Source organism: Acanthopagrus latus, chromosome 20, assembly GCF_904848185.1.
Source record: "Acanthopagrus latus isolate v.2019 chromosome 20, fAcaLat1.1, whole genome shotgun sequence".
In the NCBI taxonomy this organism is placed as follows: Eukaryota; Metazoa; Chordata; class Actinopteri; order Spariformes; family Sparidae; genus Acanthopagrus; species Acanthopagrus latus.
This window is the reverse complement of record NC_051058.1, coordinates 6,708,267-6,726,668: the sequence shown is the minus strand read 5'-3', so window position 1 is coordinate 6,726,668 and position 18,402 is coordinate 6,708,267. Positions and strand designations below refer to the sequence as shown.

At 43.9% G+C, this 18,402-nt stretch overlaps 2 protein-coding genes across 5 annotated transcripts; one reads left to right on the top strand and one right to left on the bottom strand.

Annotated features, from left to right (window-relative positions):
• The first annotated feature begins 187 nt into the window (after positions 1-187).
• On the top strand, positions 188-9,700 carry LOC119009698 (microtubule-associated protein futsch). Of its 3 annotated transcripts, none has more exons than XM_037081193.1 (3): positions 188-342; positions 426-533; positions 1,886-9,700. In XM_037081193.1, the coding sequence occupies exon 3, from the start codon at positions 2,016-2,018 to the stop codon at positions 8,331-8,333; it is 6,318 nt and encodes a 2,105-aa protein (XP_036937088.1). In that variant the 5' UTR covers positions 188-342; positions 426-533; positions 1,886-2,015; the 3' UTR covers positions 8,334-9,700. The 3 variants fall into 3 exon arrangements, with proteins under 3 accessions (XP_036937088.1, XP_036937086.1, XP_036937087.1); XM_037081191.1 differs by having other exon boundaries at positions 1,882-9,700; XM_037081192.1 differs by having other exon boundaries at positions 217-342; positions 429-533; positions 1,882-9,700.
• Positions 9,701-10,705: 1,005 nt separating this feature from the next.
• Positions 10,706-16,603, bottom strand: LOC119009700 (bone morphogenetic protein 2-like). Of its 2 annotated transcripts, none has more exons than XM_037081195.1 (6): positions 14,936-15,259; positions 13,599-14,016; positions 13,195-13,334; positions 12,839-12,955; positions 12,504-12,663; positions 10,706-11,270 (listed from the first exon to the last, which is right to left on the bottom strand). In XM_037081195.1, exons 2-6 carry the CDS (start codon positions 13,915-13,917, stop codon positions 10,855-10,857), a joined length of 1,152 nt encoding a protein of 383 aa, XP_036937090.1. In that variant the 5' UTR covers positions 13,918-14,016; positions 14,936-15,259; the 3' UTR covers positions 10,706-10,854. The 2 variants fall into 2 exon arrangements, with proteins under 2 accessions (XP_036937090.1, XP_036937091.1); XM_037081196.1 differs by adding an exon at positions 11,794-11,887 and having other exon boundaries at positions 10,993-11,270; positions 13,599-16,603.
• Positions 16,604-18,402: the final 1,799 nt, after the last annotated feature.

The following is an 18,402-nucleotide window of genomic DNA, read 5'->3' as shown; positions in this document are numbered from 1 at the left end:
CGACAAATGCCTCTTTTTGATTGACACAAAGGCCCTGACATCTTTTCAAAGGTGCCTGACAGTAAAGAGAGGGTCCTTGTGGGAGCCTATCGGCCCTCACCGCTTAAGTACAAAAATAACCAATGACAGTGTCCATTTCATCCTGCTGGCCTGCCTTGCCCTGCCACTTGACACCCACTGGTTATTCCAATAGGAGCTAGCGAGCTGCGTTCTGTGTTGCTGCTCAGTTTGGCCACACCGACACCGTGCATCTATTTTGGTATCTTCAGAGCTCACTCGCTATACAGGAGCGTGGCCACACCAGCGCATTTGAACATGGACCTGAGGGCTTGACTCACTTTGGTGAGTTTACTTTGTTTCCCCAATTTCGAGAGAAGTAGTTTGTTTACCATGAGTGACAAGCGCTAACTGGAATTTATTCTCAGCAGGTGGTTCTGCACTGGATTCTTGGACTCTGCATTGAGGATTTGTGTTTGATATACTGCTGTCTCTATTGGACGCTTTACACTCAACATGAAAGACCCGTAACAAAGGTGAGGGAGCAGTGTGATTAGTGTGATGGCCAGCAGAATATAAGATAGAAAGATTGGGACTAAGTGTCACTCTAACAAAGACTGAGAGCCCAGGGGCTCCGCGGCATGTTTGTATTTTATTGCCAGAATATTATTACACAGACATAATGTCATACAAGTAACACTGATACACATCTATGAGGAAATTTCTATTCCAATAGTTGTGCCTTTATACAGTACAGACAACTGGGCTACTTCATTCTTTGGGTATAAATACACAAGCAGATGTGGGGAAAGTACCGCAGTTGCTAACTGATCTCCGGTCATGAAAGCTGGCAGCCTGTTGGCAACCAAAGTCTCCTGAAGAGCCAAAACATTCTGTAAGTCAGACTGAAGATACAGTAAAGTCGCTTGGTTTTCTAGCAATTTTTGCATGGGTTGTTAGGTTTCGATAACAGTAATGACGATTTGAATAATGATTTGTTTTGGCTGTTGTAAACACACCTCCCTTTATTCAGACCATCCATAGCCATGATTGGCTTGTGACAACTGAGACTGCTTTCAAACTCTAGAGTTTTAATTTACAAATGCAAGCAAGCACATCATCAAATCTTTGAGTGATTATATTTGTCTCAATGACCCTCATCTGCATATAAGGAGAGTTATGGTCTTACAGATACTTGAAGAGTTATCTGTGAGTGGCCATGCTCCCAGGTCAGAGCATATAAATGGGTTAATGAGCTATTCTAAGACCTCACCCAGATAGCTAAAGTAAGCTACAGTAGAGCAGCTGCTGCTTAGGCGCTCCGTGACTGATGTGATGATTTACATGCATTTCCTGGGCTCTGTGGTGTAAACCCAGAGGCACAAATATTCTTGTATTGCTGTACAGAGGAATTTTCTATATGTGAGCCCAATAAATTCATTAAATGTGATAAAGATATTGCATTTTGAAGGGGAACAATGGTGGGTCTTTCCTTTGAAATGCACATACACAAACAATGGAAATGTTCACATTTTCTTCAATGGACTAAGACCTGTTCTCATAGCCAGCTACAGTATGCTTAGAGCTCACAGCTTAAGGCACCATACAGTGCTCAAAATAGCCAGGCGCATGGTATTTAGTGTTTGTCTGCCGCCTGCATAGTGACAGCATGGCTGAAGCTGACACATGTCTTGTACATAAAGGTCATCTGCCGAACTACAGAGTTCACAACCTTTTATAGCAATCTTAATAAAACAACCTTTTCTGAGTTTTTGAATTGCACAGCATGTAGAATTAAAACCACTTACTTTGTTTGAGTAAGTAGATGGGGTTAAAGCCAAATTGTATACCACTGACACTGATTTCATTGTCTTTTTCGACCAGGAAGTTCCAAGATCCGACCACCTCCCAAATCTCTGGCTGACCTGGAGGAAAACCAAAGGATCTTCAGAGTTGCACCAACTGTAAAGGGAGGCGAAACAGGTGATGCAAGAGACGGAAAGACTGCTGTTAACATCATGAGCTGTGTGGAAAAGCGACACATGAGCCATCGGATGGGGAGCATGCTTCACCATCGCTTCCCCAACGGCTTTACTGACTTGTTCATGGACGAGACTGATCGCGAGGTCAGCACTCTCACCGATAGAGCCTTTCGGAGTCTCTGCGTTGGAGATGACGCAGTTTACAATGACGAGTTCTTGTATGGATACTCGCCTTTCAGTTGCCACAAACCTTTGGCCGGGGAGCCTGTTAAAAAGACTCATCAAAAGGAATCTAAACAGCAAGGGCAAAACAAAACTGACAAAAAATATGCTCAGCCATGGAAGGAGCAGCAACAGAAGAGTCTATCCCACATGTCATCTTTCCTCAAGGCATTAAGTGCCACAGAGGAAAGCTGTGAGGGGATGTTAATCAAAAATGGAGGTATTACAGACTCTAAGGGGGAATCTTGGGATAAGTCTGCACTTCGCAGCATCCAAAGAGAGCTATCGGAGTTCTCCTCGGATTATCACACCAATCTCTCAGATGGACATTACAAGAACCATCATCGACATCACACTGGTGATAGCTCATCAAACACAACAGGCAAAGACGCTGCCCTGCCCTCAGGGAAATCCTCAAAAACGAAAAATGGGAAATCCACTGTCAAACTGAGGAAACTCAACATCAAAAACTTTTTCCTCCACAGTGAGTTCAGCCCTTTCCAAACATGGAATGATTTTAACCGGTTCCCATTCGGCCAAGAGAACACAGTTCTTACCACAGATAATATCCCTAAATGGTACGACTTGCCTTTTTACAAGGAACTGACAGAAGCACACAGAAAAGTGACCCTACATGCAGAGGAGGCGCAGTCATGCCAGAGGGTGGCAGTTGAGCCCCCTCCTCCCACTGCTCCTAAACCTATCCCTCCCTGTCCTCCGCCAAAGGTCCTGCCGAAGCCTTCAGCCACTCCGGCTGAGACAAGGTGCTCATCAGAGGGAGGGGATGGGAATGCTGCCCCCTGGAGGCGCAACAGGTCCAGGGCTAAAAGTGTGATCCCAGTCAATCAGCATGGTGTACCACCTCAGCAAAACAGTTCAAAAACATTAGATGAAAGTCTTTTCCTGGTCAAGAAGGAAGTCAGATCTGTGGAGGTGAAAGCAGTTGAAGAGGTCAGCTCTGTTGCATCAACTCCGTTCAGCATCTGCCAGCTGATGACTCCCCTCATTCCCTCTAGACAACCGACAGAAACGTCAGAAATTCTCCAAGGTGTCTTTTCACCCTCTGCCCTTGACCTTCCACTAAGGCCACACTCTGAGGTCAAACTGACCCCTGAACCTCCGGTCAAGCGGGACAACTACAAATCACTCGCCTCTAGCATCCTCTTCAACCTCAAAGATAACAGGAAAAGGGTGAAAAGCCGCTACAGCCCACCGAAATTTAAAACTTTGGAAGTGCCGGGGAGTGGCTGCCAGTCTCCGCAATCAGATTACATGAAACATCCACAAGGTTCTGAGGGCAATGTGTCTGGCTTAAGCACTCCTGCAGTTTTAAAAGATGAACAGACAGTTTGTAGTCCCGTTTTGGAATCTAACAGCGTTCCAACAGTTGATCTTGATAAGCCAGAAACTGATGCACCTCTTTCGGATGATTATTTGTTATCAAATCTCCTGCAAAGCAAGAGGGAGGGTGGTCTGAATAAGAGTCCCATGGCTAAAAAGCTAAACTACCCCTCACTGAACCTGTACAAGAAAACCAGCCCTGTTGACAGCGATATGAAATATCTTCAAGTCTCTCAGAGTACTGGTGCTCCTTTACACACAGACCAGCCGGCTGAGACAAACGAACGTTCACCACTCACGCTTAACAAAGCACTCTCTCCAAAAGCACTGCCAGCAAACACAGGGCTTTCACCAGGTACTTTGAATGTCAACAAAGACCGTTCACCCATAATTTCACCTCATGCAATTGAGAAAGAAGGCTTGTCATCAAATGTATCAGCAGGGAAGAGAGCACCAAATGAACCAGAACAGGCAAAACAACCTGCAAAAGACATAAAAGAAAAGTATGTTGGAGCGCAGCCTGCTAACTCTAAAGAAAAAGATCCTAGTGGCCAGCCCATCAGTACAATGGATGTGATAAGAGCAGCAAGGGAAGCAATTAATGCAGCCAAAAATAAAGCTCAGTCAGAAACCATCAATAAGCCCTTTTCAGGCATAGAGCAACTGCAGGAGAAAGAAACAGACCAGAAGTTTGCATATTCAAAAGAAATGTTGAGCACCAAGAGAGAGAGTTCAGTACCTGAAAACAATCATGTCTCAGCCCAAAACAGAAATGACACAACTGGTGCAACACCAGTTAGCAACAAAGGTAATATCAAGAAAGAGCCCCCGCCAGTTCCAAAGAGAAATTTTGCTAAATCTGATATTGAACTCCATCTCGACAAACAGCAAACACATAACGCTGACGGACTCACTAATGGTGATTCGACGAATGAGAGCCTAGATTTACAACCTAATGAAAATGAATCTGTCAAGAAACAGGGCAGACGCAAACATATATTCTCAGCCAGACAGAACAATTACATTAAATACCAGAGATATTCAGTAACAGATGATGAACAAGGGGAAGTGTTTGAGGAAGGCAATCTGAAAGTTAATACAAGAACAGAGAAGGAGGCGGAGGTGGCATCACCAAGAGAAATGAGAGACAGCGAGCATATAATAAATGATTTGCAGGCTTTAAAAGGGCTGGAGAGAGCAAGACTTGGAGATCGTGTTCTCGATAACGCGAGAAACAAATTAGGTGTTTTTAAGATAAATGAGGAGGCGAAGGCTAAGAATGATTTGATTTCAAGGGAGCTAAGGAATATCAAGAAGGGTATGATGTCTATGAGAGGGAACACATTGGCTAAAAGAGAAGTATTTGCACATAAAGAGAAGGAGCAGAGCAAGCCGGAGACTTTTGCAAAGATAGACACTAATGTTATAGTAAACAAAGCCCTTTTTAATGACAATTATGACAAAGCCAAAATGGCCCTTGAAGAGATCATTTCGGAAAGGCAAAAGAAACAGAACAAAGTGACAGAGCCGGGTGCAAGTCCAATATTTGATGAGAGCGAGGAAAGTTATGTGAAAAGGGTACAGCAACGTAAAAAAGCACTTAAAGATTCTGTGACGGATGCTAATAAGAAACAAAATGGCAGCCCTCTTACACAAAAAGAAAATGATTTAAAAGAGAGGTTAAGTGATCTGAGAGACCACAATCGCATGAGACAGATAATGTCGCAAACTGAACCTGGGCTTGGTGAGACTCACGTACCAGGCGGCAAGAGTGGCAATGAGCTGAACACACTCCAAAGAATTAAAGTGAAACACATTAATGATAAACTGACTGAAGATCCGAGCTATGAATCAGAGGAGCTGAATTTGAGACACACAGTGAGACAGATGTCTGAAGACAGTGGAGAAAATCTAGTGAACCGAAACGAAGACAAAAAGAGAGATGCACCTCCTGTTCCTCCTAGGAGCAAGAAGGGGGGGAACAGAAGAGACAGTGATACTCAGGAGACAGATAGTCTAAAAGATGTAGTAGAAGACGATATCTTTAAGAAATATGGAAATCATGAAACTGGTGAGGTAGACTTAATAGAGATAAGGAGTACAGGCTCAGAAAATCACAGAGTAGATAGTGACACAAAAGAATCAGTGTCGGGTCAAAGTGAAACCGGTACTGATAAAGAGAAGAGGGATGTGGTGAACAAGGAAAATTCAAAATTCAGCCCTGTAGCCAATCCAGTTATATATGATAACATTTTACCCTCAAAATGCCCAGAATCAGACATTAGATTGTATTCATCACCACAGTTTAGAGGAAATGAAAATACGGCAAATAACTTCCAAACAAGTATGAGCCCCACTACAGACACCCCATTCAAAAACACCAACAGTAGGGCACAGGAAACACCCCGGGTAAAACGGAAGGCTCCTTTAAGACCAGACCATTTGAACACATCAGATGACAATGTTACCAACAACGTAGTTGCAGAGGAAACTGACAAAATCAATAGCGTTAGTGAGGAGATAAATGTGGATGCAGAGGCTTCGAGTGAAACGCCCAGGAGCATAATATCTCCCTTACTGTTGCTGAATGGTGTTAGCATCAATCAGAGCCCACCTGACCAAGCCAGCTTGTCCTCAAAATCATCCTACTTCTCTGTGGAAAGCGCACTGCACAGAAACACTGAGACCGAGTCAAATATTTACAACTCTCTGGAGAACTTGATTGGAGAGGTGGAGGAGACTGATGAGATGACACGGAACATTTCGCAAAACACAAAACCAGATTCGGACCGGACGGAAGTGGACTATTATTCTTTAAGTGATCATGAGAGCGAGCCAGAGGCTGCAAGGCAGCTGATTAAATCTCCTCCAAAAGAGACAGAAGTACAGTGCAAGGACAGCAAAGAAAGAGAAAACACCACGGCTGATCAGGGTTTAACTCATGATGAAAATAATGAGATACCAATGTCACCCCCCAACACCTTCTCACCACCTTTGGGCATCCCTGCCTTATTTAAGGTCAAAGACAACACCTTCAGCAATAAGTTGAAGAAGAATATACAACCCTGGTCACCAAGAGGGAGTGTGAGTGTTTCAGAGAGACAAGAGGAGGAGATACATCTAGTGAAGGAAAAACCGGAGCTCCCTCTGGCTAATGAACCTGTGACCAGAGGAAGCACACCAATCCCAGATGAAATCCTCAAACCTAAAGAGACTCCATCAAACTGCTCTCCCCCCCTTCTGCCATCTCCTTTAAATCTGCAAAGTGAAAACCCAAAGAAACCACAATTTGGAGGGTTCCTCACTGTCCCACAGGAGGAGGACAGGTTCTCTGGGGTGAGTCCATCATCTGAAGGTGTCGAGAGTTTAACAAGCGCAACTGACACAGCAGAGGAGTTGGGAATGAATGTCGGAGTGATGACAGAGCCTCTAGTGTCAAAGGTTCCCAGTGAACGATCTGGGTCCACCTGCAGTGGTAATGACAGCCAAACAGGCCTGCCCAAACCACCGGCTGTCTTACCCAAATCTGAGAAGGCAGTTCTCAAAGCCATCAAGCTGACAAACAGGAGGATGAAAAAGGAGGAGGCCCAGAAGTCTCCCCACAAGTCATCTCAAGGCAGCAGCAAACACAGAGCAGACAGACACAAGAGCGACAAATCTGAGAACAAAAGCAGAAGCAAAAGCAGAGACAAGAAATACAGAGACAAGACTGAAGATGGCCATCACCAAAGTGAACGTCATGTCAAAAACAAAGATGATCAGAGGGATCATCTACTCGTTGAAGGAAGAGACCACAACACTGAAAACCCTCGTCACAACAGAACAGACGTGGGCCACAAGACTCGGCGACAGAGCCATGATTCGGTGGAAAGTAACACCCAGAGCAATGAAACGCTACCCAGCGGTAAAACAGAAAGGCCTGGCCGCAGCAGCAACAGACACGCTCGAGACAAGCCGGAGCAAAGAAACTACAGTAGTGACAGGATCATCAGTAACGTACCTGTGTACAAAGCTCACATCAGCGATATACCCACGTCGGACAGGCCTTTCAACAGATCCCAAAGCATCGACAGGTACCTGGGAGATAAAGTGGAGCGGAGGCTCAGTGCTGATATGTCAGTCAACGAGAAGCTTGATCCGAGGGCCCAGCGCATTGAGAAATCCATCATGGACGAGCTTCAGCAGAGGGGCCGAACCAGAGACAAGGCGAGCAGAGACAACCCGCTGAGGAGGAGTCACAGTATTGATGCGTACAGCACCGAAGTACCACATCCTTCAACCCTGTCCCGACAGTCAAGCCACACCAGCCACACCAGCAACACCAACCAACTTTCTCGCCAGTCCAGCATGGAGCACGCCATTGTTACACAGTCCTTCCCCATGACCCAACGTAAGCTTCTCCAGGATCCAGACTCTGGACACTACTTCATGGTGGACATGCCCGTACAAGTCAAAACAAAAACTTTCTTTGATCCAGAAACAGGGAGCTATGTTCAGCTGCCGGTCCAGCCACCAGAGGGTGCTGTCCCTCAGGCATCCCCCTTGGAGGTTTTGACCCCACCCATGGTTGTTTACCACAGCTTTGTCCCTGTGCCTCTGTCTCCCATGGCTCAGAAAGCCACCCTCCAAGCCCCTCACATAACACCAGAGGAGTTTGAGCAGAGGCATCTTGAGAGGTCAAGGCAAATGCATTGTAAGGAGAGACATCCGTATTTAGAGAATGTCTATGGTCAACATGAGCACATGTTAGGGGAGTTCCTAGGCACAGAGGAGCTGGACTGTCCTAGCTGATAGGCCTTGAGGTTTGAAAGGAACAATCCCTCTTCCGCTTAAGCTGATTTATGTCATCAATTTGGGGTTTTCATTGTATCTGTTTGGCCTGTTACAGAATAAGCAATACACAAGAACAACAAAATGGACAAAAATGCAAAATATATCAGCAATACCTGTTTCATTTTGAACAGTGCTGAAGCGTTTCAGCGTGGGTTTCGTCGGTGTCTGATCCTTGAATTAGCTTATTACTAAAGCTATGCTGTCATTTTGAAGCTACTGAAGCCTTGATTGGTTTTGTAAAGAGGAATGAGTTTGACTTGAGACAGGAGATAATGAATTTGTGACTGAGTGAGAGTTGTCGTATGCTGGGTTGACTGATTTGTGTAAGATAATGTGCATTTATGCAATTGGACATGGATGATCCATGTACATAATGTATTTAAGTGTAAACAGAGGGGGTAGGTTGAATGTAAATCTAGAATATTTATTGTAAATGCTGAAAGTTTGTTATATACATTGACAGTGGTGTTGCGGTCTCCACTGCTTTTCAGGTATTGCGGCCCTCTGTTTTATTTCCTGCAAAGTTTGTTGCCTTGAGGTTTCTTTTTTCACCAGACAGTTTGCAGTCACTTAACTTTTCATCAGAGGTACATGAAAGAAATATAACTAATCACGAAGTATGACTGATTTGTATGTTATTGATTTGAACTGACCATGTCCACGCAACTAAATTCTAAAAACGTTTTGCATGCTGAAGTTACAGGTTACACCTGTTCAACGTGTTAGATGTAACACAAGTTGGATTTACACTGCCTAAAAGCTTGAATTGGCACTATTGCAATGAATGTTTTTGTTTTTGTTTTTTTTTAAATATGCAGAGGACATGAGGGAGAATTGGTTTGCAAGTTTGTTGCATTGGAGTTTTTTTTTCTAAACTAGAATAAAGCAGGGCTGTATTGTGTCTGTGATCCATTCCAATAAAAAAACAACTGTTGCTACAGACTTTCATTGTACTAGTATCATTTATATGGCTGCGGTGTCATTCTTCATGTAAAGCAAAGTCTAAACTAATGACATTCCTGTTTTTAACTGAGCAATGAAAGCCCACATGTTCACAAACAAGAATTACCACTGGCCACTGAAATCCCTGATTAAAAAAAACAATAACTGATGAGTGAACAATTAGAGAACAATATTGTTTTATTTTTAATTTGAAACTGATTTGATGTGGTTCTGTAAGATTTTGTGTTTTACAAAAATATAATCACAATCTGATCCACATACTGTTGAATAATGCCTACATTATAGGCATAATGTAGGTTTGCCCTCTTCAACTTGAGCTCTTTCCTGCCACCTGTTGGTCAGTTGCTGTAGTGGTGGGGTGAACCAGATAATAAAAGTGAATAACGGCTTGTACGTTGCTTTTATTTCTGAGTCTACACATTCATACACAAATTCAAATTGCACTCAAGATGAAACTTTTACATTTTCTTAATAACTGTTTTGAGTTAAAGAGGTTCACAAGGGTTCTCATTGACCAGTCAGCTGCTCATCCTGCTCTAGTTTTGATTGTTCATCTAATGAAATATGTTTCTCACAAGTGTAACTGGCTTCTGGCATCACAGCTTGGCAACATGTGCCGTGGAGAAACTACATTCAGATTTGATCAAGAGGAAGTGAGTTATGCAATATGAATTCCTATTTGTGAGTTCTTTGCAGCGGTGTAAATATAATGCACAGATATCCTCAAATTCAAGTACTTAGATCCTAGCAAGTTAAAAACTTGGTCAAAGAGGAGAGATGGCGGTAGGTTATTTGGTATGTTGTGATCTGTAGGCATGAGATGAGATTTGGTATCGGAAGCTTTCTGATTTCCAGTTGTAGTCACAGTATTATTGACCAATCACATCTGCGCAAGCTTTGGTTGCATTGCAGGTAAACATACCATGTGGAGAGCAAAAGAGGTGGGATAGGCTGGCCCAAACAGCTGATCTCAGACCCACCTGATGACGATTTTTCCTTTTTTGAAAAATGAGTCTACATTTGTGTGCAGACAAGTTAAAAACTCGGTTGCACTCTCAACTTAGACTCAATTCTTGACTCAAGTTGCTAATCAGACTGTAAACATGACTGGGGCACGAGAGAGAAGATATCTGTTTTCCATTTAGCTGCTGGCCACACTGTAGGCCCCATAATACAAGCTGTTGCCCCAGAGGCTAAATCATAGTCAATCATAGGTTCCGAAATTTGATATTTCAAAACACTTAACCATGGGCCTGTTTTTTGTTTGGTATTCTGGTATTCAGGTCTAAATCTTTTGGTCATCCTTTCATGAGACATTTTGGAATCCCAGGACTGAACAAGAGAACTAGACAAGGATCACTGATTAATAGTTGAGGAATAGTTGTTTTATTTCTCAAAATATTACAATAATTTAACATATGGACGAAAATACAGTGTTTAAATCAATTCAAGCAAACCGCCATCTTCCCATCCCTCATTGTCTCATTGTGAAAAAGTGCCGGAGGTGCACAGCCGGTCAGTGACAGCCGCAGCTCAGCGCCACCATATCGTCATACTGCTTCAAAACCACGTTCTCCTCATCATCGAAATACAACAAACTGATGGACTGGAGTCTGTCGGGGACACAGCAGGGCGCCCCCACCTCGTCGCTGGAGAGCTTGAGCGCATGCATGATGGAGCGCACCGTGGCGTGGTTGGTGGCTCTGAGGTTTCCCCCCAGGGGGAACGGGCAGGAGCCTTTGCAGTGGTAGGCGTTGTATCCCCGGGGGGAGATGATCCAGCCGGACCAGCCGATCTCCTCAAAGTCGACGAAGAGGGGGACGCGCTGGCAGGACTGGGAGGGGCCGTGAGGCGAGAGACCCGGAGACGCACGCCGTCTCCGGCTGCGGTGCTCGTGGAGCTCGGTTGCTGCTGCTGCAGGTTGGGCTTGTCCTGTGGAAAGATCATGATCATATTGGGTCAGTATAGCATATGTATGTCATTTTGTTTTTTTTTTTTGTTTTTTTTTTGCATCTGTATTATTCATAATGAAGGCATGAATTTGCTGACAAATGAGAAATTTTACATTTTTGAGCAGTAACCAAAATGTTGAGGGCTTAAGCTGATTATATTGACATGATACTAGTTCATATAATAGGAAGATAGCGCATTTGACAGATATATGCAGTAACAAATGCATCCCTGATTCTCCTCTAAATCACATACATTCAGTAGAACCTACAGGATTGAATTTAATCCCAACACTACAGCTTGATTGGACAGATAGTTTCCCCCTCTTTTCCTAAACTACAAGATAAGACTGATAACACTTCACCTTAAGTCCTCCTCTTCAGCATTTGAAATGTAATATTTAAAGTTAATAAATGGGTTTAAGTACTTTAATGTAAAATACAAGTGTTTATTATTGTACTTGGCAACAACTGTCCTGTGAGCTGTTATGTGTAGGTGACAATACCCGATCGGGTCCATTATCACGAATGAGTGGATGACGGTGAGGCTAGAGCTGCACTTGTTACGGACACCCTGAGGACCATTACCCTGCTGACACCCTGGTCATCCACCACAGGCAAAAAAACATTAAGACCACTTATATTTCTGCATGTTTTGGCATCAAAATATAGAGTTTTAACTTGTAATTTGAGCAATAACTCTGTTATGACATGCTGTTGTACGATTGTAACTGCACAACAAAAGGACTATGAGTAAAGTTTTACGATGTGTTCATAAGCTGCAGCATCTAGATATTTGTTTCAGAATAACGTTAGCGTTGTTGTTTCTCCAGCTAACAGAGGCTAACTGTGTAAATCTGGTAGGCTTTGTCAGATTGCTGGCTTTAGAGAAGCAGGGAGAATAAGGTAAGCTGAGGCGCAGTGACAACAACACTAGTGTATTGATATGTGACATTACAATATAAAAATGTCATACTGAAAAGTGTAAGAAAAAGTAAAAAAAAAATTGCCTTTTGAGATTAAATGAATGTCTAATGAAATAAAATGATACAATCTAAAAAATGTACATTGTTTTGAAGTCTTTTCTAAATGTATTTAATATTGAACATTTTGGGCTTCCGTAACCTAATGACTGTGCTGCTGAAATTCAAAGTAAATCCAGATAAACAACCCTTACTCATTATCTTCCACACTCATACCACAACCATCCCCTTACCCAGGTACGACTGGTTTGAGGCTCCTGTCCTCCCGTCGTCTGAGAATATGACCAGGTAGGCACTCGTGTCCGTCAGTGACTCCATCCAGTTACCAGAGGGAAGCGTGGTCACCACCAGGATGCCGTTATTTTCCTGGCTGTTGCGGATCCACTTTGACACCTGACGTCCGGAATATGATTCAACGCGTTAAACACATCATCGACCGCTTGTATTGAACATTTAGTGTGAACAAGTGATTTCTTACTCCAGTGACCAACAGCTCAAATACATTAAGATATACAGATATACACAAGTTTTGGTGATAACAGTAAAAAAAAAAAAAGGAGGGTGTTACCGTTTGGGTGACATTGAAGACTTCCCACCCCTGTGTGTACAGGGGCACCAGTCTGGAGGTGATGAGGTTTCCTCTCCATGGCTTCACTCGGCTGTCCAGCACCTCATACAGATCCACCTGGAAGGTCACAACATAGAGATGTCAGTTCACTAAACTGTTCCATCTTCCCAACCTTAGGTAAAGGCTTGTTTTTACTGAATTCCAGCAGACACTGAAGGAAGGTGTCTACTCCTCACCAGAATACTGCTGAGACAGTTATCTGTCACGTTACTCTCTGGTCTCTGGTGATGTTTACACTTTGCCCTGGTTCTGATTTATGAAATGGAATATCTACATGAGAGGAGATGACGTGTTACCTTATAGAAATGAGGCAGGTATGACTTCCCGAGGTAAAACTTCTGTTTCTTTCTGAACCAGCGGAACTCCGCTTTGATCATTCTCTCGTCTCTGCCGAAAGACGACAGATTGAAGAAGTGAAACCTCTCTCCAGCGTGGCCTGCGGGTGCAAAAAAAAAAAGTCAAACACATCGTTAGTGGAACGTTAACATAATCTAAGATAAAACATGTGACAAATTCTTTAAAGTTATCTGTTTCCCAGTAACGCTAGCCGCGCGTAATCGTGCGTAATTGCGCGTCTGGATAACAATAACGCACACTGGTCCATTACATTTAGTGCTACTGAACGACCATATGTTGACTTGCCCTAACTGAATATGTTTCCTACATTCTTACAACAGTCGTACTCTGCGATTTCACTCACCTTTATCCTCGAAGCTCCTCACTATGTTTCCTTCCAGAATCTCCTTCTGGCTTTTCGGGGTCCCGTCGGACACCGACACCGCGTTAAACAGATCCAACATAAACTGCGGCGCCTTCTTGTGAGGAGCCACCGCCGGACCTCGAGGTAAATCCTTCAGGTGAACCATCGCGTCCAGCTTCTCGTTCGCCGTCTCGGTCGCCTCCAGAGCCGCCTGCTGCCGCCCGGCCCTCCCTCCGTCCTGCGGGATGGCCAGCGGGCTGACGCACCGCAGCCGGAGGGCGAGGAGGACGAGCCAGAGGCGCAGAGCTCCTGCTGTCATTTTCAGTGAGAGCGGACTGAGCTCTGCACCTGTGGGGCGGCGGGTGATAAGGAGGACCCGCTGCCTTTGATGGCAGGCTGTGCCTGTATTCAGCTAACACTGGGAGATGATTGGGCCGTGATTGATGATGTTGGTGAGGGGGAAAGACACAAAGGGGAGGCGAAAATGATCCGGGAGTCAGCTACAAGAAAGTAAATAAATGACTAATTTCCTTTAATTTGTATGTGCAGCTTACAGTAGGTCAGGGAGGTCAGGTTTTATCAGGGGCGCAGAGACGTGTTTGTGGAGAAATGGAGGGTTTTCTTTGATGCAGGCTGTTTAAAGATCATTTAAACTGGTGATAAATGACGAGAGTCGCCATAGAAACTACCAGCCTCTAAAACAGTGTGTGAAAACACCCGCTTGACCTCATAAGAACACCATAAATACAGAATATGGACGCTGTCTGCGCCACTGGATCGATAGATCCGTGATAAAATGCAGATGTGCGGCAATGGCGAATGTTTGGATTCAGTAACTTTGACACTAAACATGACGCGTTAAACCTTGGACGTGACGCATGACGCTCCCCTCCACACTGCATGATCAGAGTCGTTTCATAACAGTTAACCTGGCCGCCAAATCCAGTTATGATGTTTCTGGGCCGGGCTGTATGTTATCAGCAGGAGGCCAGCGGCAGGAGAGCAAACGAAGAGCCGGGCCGTGACGCAAATGAAGCGCGTTTGCAAAAGCTGCTTGTTAATGCGCACATTTACCACCATCGTGTGTCCCCCCCCCCACCTCCGTTAGTTTGCACAGTGACTCAGAGTTACCACCGAAAATCGGCACGGCGTGTTTATTCCTTCCTTGGAATAATGAATCCGAGATGATCTCCCATCAATCAGCCCCAACAAAAGGGATCAAATTCTCAAGATCGTTGCGCTGATCAATGGCCCGCTCCCTCCTCCTATTGTGAATCAAATTCAAGGCGATCACACAGGAATGATGATCCCCTCATTTAGGGGGGCTCATTACTCACGTTTTTAGGGCCCCGCTGCTGAATGGGCCCCCGTCTCTGATCTCTCTTGTATCAGCCCGCAGCCGCGCTGACAGGCGAGCAGCGGGGACACATTATGGCCGTAAACACCACCGACGACAAGAGACCGGCGAGATCGAACGATGATTGCATTTGTTCTGCACTTCTTTTTTCTTTCATTGTTGGAAGTCAAGGTCACACTTTCAGCTTTGTTATCAGGGAGAACATGTTAGAGGAGGTGTTACATGTGATTACTCAAATGCTAATGACAAACTTCAGGGTTTACATCAGGAAGGGAATGACCCTGTGTGTGTGTGTATGTGTGTGTGTGTGTGTGTGTGTGTGGGATGTGTCTTTAAGGGTGCTGGAGGTAAAACACTACAGGGGGAGAACTCTTATTTTATCCTCCACTGGACGGTTTGTGAGATTTTGGGCTATTTTGCCTCCATGCCCAACTTTTATCAGACACATGAAGGTGGTTATTCAGTCAGTTATTGACAAAGAGATACACAGTGGCTGACTGGGGATGTTTGAGGCGCAGGGGCGAAAGATAACAAGGGGGCACCAGTGCTGAAAAACTCTCATTATATTTATAGTGAATAAAGGGGATTTTATTGTGTCTTATCAACCAATGGGGCATCCAAGAGTTCACATTTCTGTTCTGGACATCTACGCAAATGAGGCAAAAACATTTAATAAGATTTCCTCATTTGTATATTTAAACATAAAATATTGGAAGACTTGCAACAGACATAAATTCTTCTTTTGAAGGAAAATGTTCACTTGGCGAAACATTTCTGGCAGCCCACAATGAATTAATGTTTTAATCCAACTGTACATTGCTTTGAAAGGATGAATCTCCGTTTCAAGGTCTTTAGCGGCATCTATAGGGATAAGTGGTAATTACAGGTGTGGTTTAGACCTCAACTTGACCTCACTCCCAGAGGTCCACAGTGCAATGTTTTTTTCTTTTCACCACTGGGACGCTGACGGAGAATTTGTGTGAGGTTGCATTTTGAAAGTGGCTGACATTGTATACCCGGAGCAAAAAACAAAGCTCTATGACACAAGTTTTTTGAGTGACACATAGTGACACGACAAATCGAAGATCTAGCCAGCGATCTCGAAGAGCAACTGGGACAACGTGTGGAGGGCCTGGGAGAGGGAGCCTTTTCCACCGCACTGGATGAAACCACGGATACAGCGCAATTGCTGATTTTCATCCCAACAGTCATGGAGAACTTTGAAATAGGTGAGGAGAAAGACAGGCGCTGTGTCGCTGCTCTCTGAGAAAGAGGCCAACAACAGAGGTGAGAAACTAATCAAATATCACTGTATAAGACACCAAGAAGCCCTCGATGCTCAAACTCTTGGAATGAAACATGTCATGGACATGGCTGTGAAGTCTGTTAATTTCCTGAAGTCCAGAGGTCTGAATCACCGCCAATTCAAGACTTTTTTGGAGCAATCAGAGGCAGATTTTGGTGACGTCATATACTTAACTGCCGTCAGGTGGCTGAGCAGAGGTGCCACTCTGAGGTGGAGTGCACACAGGACTGTAATATCCCACATTTGACTGTAGAGGGCAGAAAGCCCCACGGTTTTTGTGTGCTTTACAGTGTTTCTCAAGGTTTTGCCGGGTTTTGCCTCATTTGTTAGTTAAAATGTGTTTATTGCACATGTAAACTGTAGAGATGCAACCTGGTCATTAAAATGATTATAAATGGGATTTTCTTCTGTTCTTTCCATTTTTTTTTTCCTTCAGCAGCCCTCAGTCCAATGTTAGGCTCCTAAATTGTCCCTCAGCTATCAAAACTTTGAGAACCCCTGCAGTAATGTAAGTGTTTCACAATAAAAAGTTTGACTGTATTCATCATCTTTGGTATAAAAATGTAGGCTATGGGACTTTTCCCTACATACCTTAAAGGCCGTTTTCTCAAACTCAACATTTATGATATATCATAAATGTCATATCACATATGTCATATAATCATATCATTTTCACCCTGATTGATATGGCATTTAATCTCCAACACATGACAGTAATGGGTCTGAACAGTTGTACAATTAAAATGTCCTTCTCCACTCTGGTAATGATGCTGAGGAGAGAGCAGCAGAGCTGAATGACTCACACATCAGCAGTGTTTCTTCCTGTAATGTACAGATGAACACACTCACATACATGAGTACTGTGCTTGACATCAGAGGCACGTGAACGTATACCAGGCCGGCCGGTGTGTGGGATGTCCTCAAATGTTTACACTGACCGTGTGCCGATCACAGATAGACTTAAAGGGAAGCCCTCTGACGTGGATCAGGGCAGAGCTTCATCTAACAGCTGAGGACAGACGACAGAGCACTGTGCAGACTGTTCAGTGGAGCTGGGAGACACAGATTGAACAGATCGACATTTTTAAAGAAGGATACATCGTCATATTAACTTTCAAATTAAAGTAATGGTTTGAGGTTGTGGGACTTTTTTGCTTCCTTAAGTAACAAGATAAATACCACTGAAATTCGACAGTTAAATGCAAAACACCTGGGAGTCTCCTTACAAACGCCAAATTGTGAAAACACTGTTTTTTTTTGTTAACAGCAGGTCGTGTCTTCGACTGTATCTATAGCCGGGAGTTGCTCAACTGACAACCTTTGCTTGCAAGACTTCGGGTGGTCATTGCTCCCGGCCAGGAAAGAGTCCGGCACAATACATGTTCTTTGGTAAATGTTAGAGTCATTTGTGAGCTTTAACTGTGCTGGCAGGTGACTATCCAAGCAAGACATTTTACCCCTGCTTCCAGTCCTTATGCTAAGCTAGGCTAAAAGAGCAAAGCTGAAAGATGAAATCATTTCTACTGTCATTACCTTTTTTGTTGAAAAACTTGATATTGTTCCATGTTTTGGCGTCTCACAGTCTTTTAACACACTCATTTGATACTGCTATACCTGTTCATGTGCATTAAAAACACACAGTGACATTATCATGCATGCATTTACTGCTGTTTCAACGGTACTACCAGCTAGCTCGGTGATGAATCCTCCAGTAGAGAGTACACCTGGATGGATTTCTGTAACTAAGACTGGAAGGAGAACAACTTACCACTGTTCTTAAATAGGCAACATTTGTTTTACTGTATATTTGCTTGCCTAGCTTATTTCAAGAGTGTGTAGTTCAGGATTCTCTCTCATCCTGACATTAATTATCAGCGGATAGATGTAATAAATAAATACTAATACAAAGTGCTGGATTTGATGTACATTTTGCTTGTGTAGTTTGAGGTCAGTGTCCACATGGGGACCCATCTTAGGTTGTGATAGCATGTACTACTACTGCATGGTTAAATGAGACTCACAGCTTTAAGATTTTACTTTGCTGTAGACGTATTCATTCGTAGTCCCAAAAGCACAGGTGTCCCAGTGAGCCATGTCAGTGTGACACCCTGAAACTGAAGCAGCAAAATGGAACTCAGCCA

Bases quoted from the DNA above. Each gene is read 5' to 3' on its own strand.
- LOC119009700 (XM_037081195.1), bottom strand. From the start codon at position 13,917: ATGACAGCAGGAGCTCTGCGCCTCTGGCTCGTCCTCCTCGCCCTCCGG. The intron at 13,335-13,598 runs GTGAGTGAAATC...TTGCACCCGCAG, and splicing joins GAGGAGCTTCGAGGATAAAG to GCCACGCTGGAGAGAGGTTT. The intron at 12,664-12,838 runs GTAACACCCTCC...TCCGGACGTCAG, and splicing joins TCTTCAATGTCACCCAAACG to GTGTCAAAGTGGATCCGCAA.
- LOC119009698 (XM_037081193.1), top strand. From the start codon at position 2,016: ATGAGCTGTGTGGAAAAGCGACACATGAGCCATCGGATGGGGAGCATG.